The sequence below is a fragment of the Artibeus jamaicensis genome, unplaced genomic scaffold (genome assembly GCF_021234435.1).
Source record: "Artibeus jamaicensis isolate MK-2021 breed Jamaican fruit bat unplaced genomic scaffold, CSHL_Jam_final contig_391, whole genome shotgun sequence".
Lineage (NCBI taxonomy): Eukaryota > Metazoa > Chordata > Mammalia > Chiroptera > Phyllostomidae > Artibeus > Artibeus jamaicensis.
In genome coordinates this window covers 9,900,730-9,906,729 of record NW_026521814.1, presented here as the reverse complement: position 1 = coordinate 9,906,729, position 6,000 = coordinate 9,900,730, and the positions used below count along the sequence as shown (strand labels likewise).

The window sequence follows — 6,000 nt, the reverse complement described above, 5'->3', positions numbered from 1 at the left end:
ATCAATGGGAGGGATTTCCCCAGTCCAGTCAACCACAAGGATTGGCTGTGACCACTGACCACCGACCTCTGTCTAATGTGGAACATCAGCTCTGTGATGTCAGGGTGGTGGTGCTTTGACTTGGTCTATAGCTGTCCACTGGGTATGCTGGCCCTGGTCAGCCTACACTTGTGTTTTGCCCAGCACATCCTGCCTGAGCTATAAAGCAACCTGGGATGTCTGCTACTTGTGCTGGGCTTGAAGATTCCCAGGAGAAGCCAAGCTGTGAATCTAGGCTGGCTGCTGGCTGCTGGCTGCTGGCTGCTGGCTGCTGCTACTCCCAGGCCTGGGGCTCACTGAGGCCAGTTGTTGATTGTTTGAGAGGATTTAGGAAGTTGTGCAGTATGAGCCAAGAGCAACCATTCATACCGAAAAGCAGCTTGGGGTGAACCTGTAAGTTGGGTAGGGCAGAATCTCTGGGGTTCTCCAAGGTAGGTCAAACAGTGTTACCCAGGTTGGCTAAGTCTCAGACATGTCACCAGATTGCCAGCTCCTCATGGAGGAGGATTTATAAAAGGGACAATGGCTTCTGCTCACCCTAATTCCACACACTTCCATTTCTCCATGTATATCACTGGTGTCTTCTAAGCTCCTCCCCTGGTGCTGGAGTTCAGAGGGAGTGAGTCTGAGTAGGTGAGTCCGTGTGCAGGTTCTTCAGGAGTAACTGCTTGGAACTCCAGAAGTTTCTTCCACTGACAATCCCAGCTGGTTTTTGTGGCCAGAAGTTGTGGGGACTTACCTTTCTGGCACTGGAAATCTGGCCTGGGACTCTTTGCCTGCAAAATATCCCTCCTGAATTTTTATCCACCACACGTGGGTGTGGGACCAACCCATTTCATGTCTGTGCCCCTGCTACCAGTCTGAATGAATGTGGTTTCTTTAATTCCATAATTGTCAGCCTTCCTTGCGACTTGATTTCTGATAGTTCTGAGTGATAGTTGTTCTACATTTTAGTTGTAATTTTGATGTGGTTGTGCAAAGAGGTAAGCTATGTCTGTTTATGCCTAATCTTGACTGGCAGTCCCTGAAATGTCATTCTTTATAGACTATCTTAATTATCAAGTTTTCAACTTGTTCTGCAGTTTTAAAATTATTTCTTGTTTAAAAATATCATTTGAGGCCTGGCTGGTGTAGCTCAGTGGATTGAGCGCGGGCCTGCGAACCAGACAATCGCAGTTCGATTCCCAGTCAGGGCACATACCTGGGTTGCAGACCAGTTCCCTGCAGGCCAGTTCCCAGCAGGGGACGCACGAAAGGCAACCGTACATTGATGTTTCTCTCCCTCTCTCCTTCCCTTCCCCTCTAAAGATAAATAAAATATTAAAAAAATATATATATCATTTGAGGGCCCAGTCACTGAGTTGCTGCTGAGGACTCAGCAGTCTTCTCCTTGAACCCCACTTATTTCCCAATGCTCTGTCCTCTCTGCCCACCTTCTCCCACAGGCCATTTGCACCAAGGAAAAGGAATAGAATCATATGCCCACTATCCAGAACCTCCACTCTTTTGTTTCCTTTTCTGATGGAAGTAGGGTAATTATCTACTTCCTGCTGGCACTGAGGACTATATCCATATAAGAATTCAACAGAGAAATGGCAGGAAGACCCTTACTACTGTCCAAGGAGTCACTGATGATTGAGATAAAAAGAAACTAGTGAAGGCATTTAAGAGGAAATTTGTCTGCAATGGTACTGTAATTAAGCATCCAGAATATGAGGAAGTAATTCAGCTACAGGGTGATGAGTGCAGGAACATTTGCCGGTTCCATGTAGAGATTGGACTGGCTAAGGATGACCAGATAAAGGTTCATGGGTTTTAAGTGCTTTTGCTCACTGAAGCTTAAGTTAGGATTTCTTTGCAATGAGTAGAATTTTTCTTCTGTCTCTTGTCACAAGTTTAAAAACCTCACAGCTTGTATAATGTAACCATTTGGGCTCTGCATTTAACTTGGATTAGTGTAACTCCAAGTTAAATGCAATAAATTGAAAAGAGCCAAAAAATATCATTTGAAACTTAAAAGAGTTATAAATTACTACATTAGCCTTTAACTTAAAAAAAACACACAATAAAATACCTGGCAGGGGAGATACCATGACCATGAAGGTGGTTTTCCCAGGGTGAGGCTTATCCGTTGCACTCCAGATGTGCCGACCCCTGCGATTTCCCCAAATGTGGGAAACTCGACTGCATAATTGGTGGTAGTGGGGGACTGCGTTCGCGCTCTCCCCTAAAAAAAAACAAGGAAAAAAAACAGAATAACAATTGGTTCCAATAGAATATAATCCCTTCATTATAAATAAATACCTTTTTTCACTTAAGTATTATGTTCAAACTGAAGGACCCTGGGCCACTAAACAGACGTCCTTCCTTTGTAAAGTAACAAAATAAACATCTTGAGTTTCCTATTTAGAGAAACTTGTTAAAATAAGAGACAGTAGAGTGTCAGGGTCATAAGGTGCTGATAGAACAAAATGTGAATTTGTACTTCCTTATGTCCAATTACATTGATTATTCAAGAACTTTGAACAGACTGAAGAAAGATGTACTAATGGTGGTAGACAGTTAAATCAACTGCAGCAGAAAGCTCATTTGGGGAGTACTAGGAATTCAGCATTCCTTAACAACAATTGTCATTTGCCACTCCTCTTTCCTTGTTTCTATTAACTTGGATACTGAACCCAAATATGATTAGTGGGACTGGAGAAAAAGAAGCCTTCTCTGAGAGTAGACACTGGAAATGTAAAAGAGGGTGGAGAGGGCTTACAGAGTTCAGTAAGGTCAAGATAAAGCTTGGGAGTTGTTAGAGTTTGTTTTTTTTTTAACCAGGGAGCATGCTTGGTTTAAAGACACAAACATGAACAAAAAGAATACACTTAGAGATGGGGTTGTGTGGAAGCATTTACCATCTGTAAACTTCTAGAGGGTCAGGACTTTATGTTCTCATTGCAAGTAGAATTGCATCTAGCATATAATAGCTGCCCAGTAAGTGTTGAATGAATGAATATGTGGCTCAGTATAGTCATAATGACAAGACTTAGTTTTAGAGACGTTATTTTGTTTCAAGGGCTAGCTGCTTCTACTTCTTAGGTAGGGCTGGACATGTTTATGTATGGGCAAAGTGGGTCAGGATTCAGTGCCAGCCCAGTCCAAGACAAATAGGTTTTTTTTTCCCATTTGCGTTTGTGCCGCACCTCATTGCACACAGGATTTGAGTGATCGGCAATATGGCCTGAGTCTGATAGAGCTTTGTAACAGCACATGAAACACAAATATATTAAGCATATTCATCCCATGCCAATTTAGGAGCATATTTCTCAAATTGTGTTTACTTAGGTTTCCCCCAGAGTGAGTGCTTCACAATCTTTTTTATTATTTTTTTGCCACTAGCTGTCATTAGTTCATTTATTATTATTAATGGAATATGTTCTATGAGCCATCGAAATCTTGCTCAATCTAGGCCCCAAGTGTCCCTTTAAGTCCCAGGGTACAACGACTTTGGCTGAAGTCCCTACCCAAAGCCACATCCACTAAGAGGCCTTAGGCAACCTGGGGCTGTCTTGGCGGCGACTCAGCTGTCAGCAACCCGGCAGCACGTCGGAATCCCAAGGCTGGCATTCCAGTCTTCCCTACCAGAGGCGCGTCCCCTTCCTCAAAGCAGCGGCTGGCGGAACCGGCCGGGAGTTCCCAGGCCAGCTCCCTTTTCCGTGTGCGGCCCTCTCCCCGCCACTCCCTGATCATTTGCATAAGGACGCGCGCGGCGCCGGCGAGCGGGCGGGCGGGGCCGGGCTGGTGGCGCGCGCGCCCTGACAGCTGGGCCCTGCTCGCTCCCTTGCTCGTCCCCGGCTTCCGAGCACAGCATGGCGGTCAAGGTGACTCCAGCTCTCTGCTGCTGCCTTTATTGCATAAGAGACATTCTGGGGCCCCTGCTTGAAGCCCTTCACCTCTTCCCATTTCCTTCTTTGCCTGGTTCTTAGAATGTCCTGGGGTTCCAGCCCGTGGGTGGTAGAGCTGCGCGGGGCTTGGACCGGAGGGGGAGGATGCCTGGTTGGGGGAGGGGAGGGAGGCGGGATTGTGAGTTGAAGGGGCTCTTGAGGACCACGGGTCGGTGAAGGAAGAGTAGTGTCCTGCTCTAATGGGTTTGTGAGTCTGTAGTTGGAGGGCATCGCAAAGGGAGTGGAAGTGGCATGCAAATTGGTGTACCTAGGGCATCTGTGTATTGCGGTGGGGGAGGGCGTAATTGAGCAATTTGGGGCTTCAGTGGGGCCGGAGGCATTGCTTGGCATTTGCGCTGCAGGTGGCAGGACAGCGAAAGTATTTGGAAACATAGGCAGCCTTTCATATTTTAGATTGGGTGGAGAAAGTGAGGGGCGCGGAGATAATTATATTTTGGATTGCTTTCCATGGGTAAGGCTGCTAGGCCATGCGATTAAATTGGGTGTTTCAGCTTCGGTGATCTACTCTTACTGGCCTCTTCATTTGAAGTTGGGTGGTTGCTGTGTTGCTAATGGATGTGAGGTAAAGTAATAGATTCTCACTCCCTTCCCATTCCAGTCCAGGTGAAATCTGTCTGGTAAATGTTCTCTATTTTAGGTTCTTCACACTCGTCTTTTCACCGGTAGTCACAGATCTCCAATTTGACAGTTCTTATCAGTATTACTGCTTTGGTTTGTTTTAAACTAAACGCCCTTATACAAGATACGAGAATTGATTGTTAGCTTCTGTGAACTCTAATTTGAGGAGATTAACTAAGTGTCTAGTGAAGCCTTAACTGTCTTTTTCTTTTTTTCTCACAGGTGCAGACAACCAAGCGAGGTGATCCTCACGAGTTAAGAAACATATTCCTACAGGTAAATTGCCTTATGTAGTATGGTTTTTTCATTGAGGGGGAAAAGGTATAAGTCTAGTACTTTTGAGGCCTTAACCTTCAGGAATGGTCTATTTTCATATATTCTTAAAAATGGCTAGATAATATAGCTTATCATTCTTATTTTAAGGCTTGAATAAAAGCTTTTGTTCTTAAAGTTTGATAAAAGATTTTCTTCAAATTACTATTTTTTAAAACATGACTTAGGACATGTAAAAGAACAGTAAAAAGAAGAATTTCCAGCTTCCCTTAATCACTGTCACCAAAATAAAATATCAAAATGTATTGACATTCTTGTGTAATGATAGGTATAGTGATTGAAATTTTTTTCTTTTTTGAAAACTGCATGACTTAAAAGATTTTAAATTGCATGGTTTTCCTAGTTATAAGCAATTCTCTATGTAATTTTTTACAGAGATAGTAATATTATACCTTTTCAATTTGTGTCTTTTTTCCTTTACTTTTAAAATATATCTGTATGATTTTGTCTGCTACAAAATGTTATGTGAGATTCTTGCCAGGATCCACCTTAACTTGTGATAAGTTTTAAGGATCAGTGATTTGGTTATAAACTTAAAAAGAAAAGTTGGCTTAGTTCTTTGTTTTGCTTTCTTTTCTTAAATTTCAAAAGTTTCCTATGCAGGAAGTTGTACTTAAGGAGTAGATGTAAAGGAAGTCAAGCTAAGGTATTTCACTAAATATTGTTTATCTCTGAATTTTTCTTTTGAGAACTTTCTATTTATGACCTGGGTTCTTGTACAGAAATTTTGACCTTGGGCAGGTCCCTGTTGGGTATTAGTTTTCTCTGTAAAATGAGAGGTGATCTTGAAGGTTCCTTCCAACTCCAAAAGTCTGTGGTTCTATATTAGGAACAGGTTCTAACATATGCTGATGAGCCTGGAATAGATGACAGTTTTACCTGTGACGTGGATTGCTTAACCTATTTTTGGGGAGGAGGCTGCAGAGATGATTTTAGGGGAAGTATGATTTCTAGAACAAATGTAATTATAGTAGAAATGCTCTACTTATGGTTTGCAACCCTTATTTCTCACACAAGTTCTTAAAAACAACCAAAAATATGTTAGTATTCATATCAT

At 42.9% G+C, this 6,000-nt stretch overlaps 1 protein-coding gene, 1 non-coding gene and 1 pseudogene across 2 annotated transcripts in view; all 3 read left to right on the top strand.

The window, feature by feature from the left end:
- The first annotated feature begins 1,517 nt into the window (after positions 1-1,517).
- LOC119053646 (eukaryotic translation initiation factor 1-like) lies at positions 1,518-1,858 on the top strand (annotated as a pseudogene).
- A 247-nt stretch (positions 1,859-2,105) lies between these two features.
- On the top strand, positions 2,106-2,269 carry LOC119053656 (U1 spliceosomal RNA). Its single transcript, XR_005083344.2, has one exon. It is a non-coding gene; the product is annotated as a U1 spliceosomal RNA (small nuclear RNA).
- A 1,541-nt stretch (positions 2,270-3,810) lies between these two features.
- SLC25A12 (solute carrier family 25 member 12) overlaps positions 3,811-6,000 on the top strand; it is an 87,732-nt gene continuing 85,542 nt past the window's right edge. The window contains exons 1-2 of the mRNA XM_053665056.1: positions 3,811-3,908; positions 4,833-4,886. Coding sequence (XP_053521031.1) covers positions 3,897-3,908; positions 4,833-4,886 — 66 coding nt within the window. The 5' untranslated portion in view covers positions 3,811-3,896. The remainder of the gene's footprint in view (positions 3,909-4,832; positions 4,887-6,000) is intronic.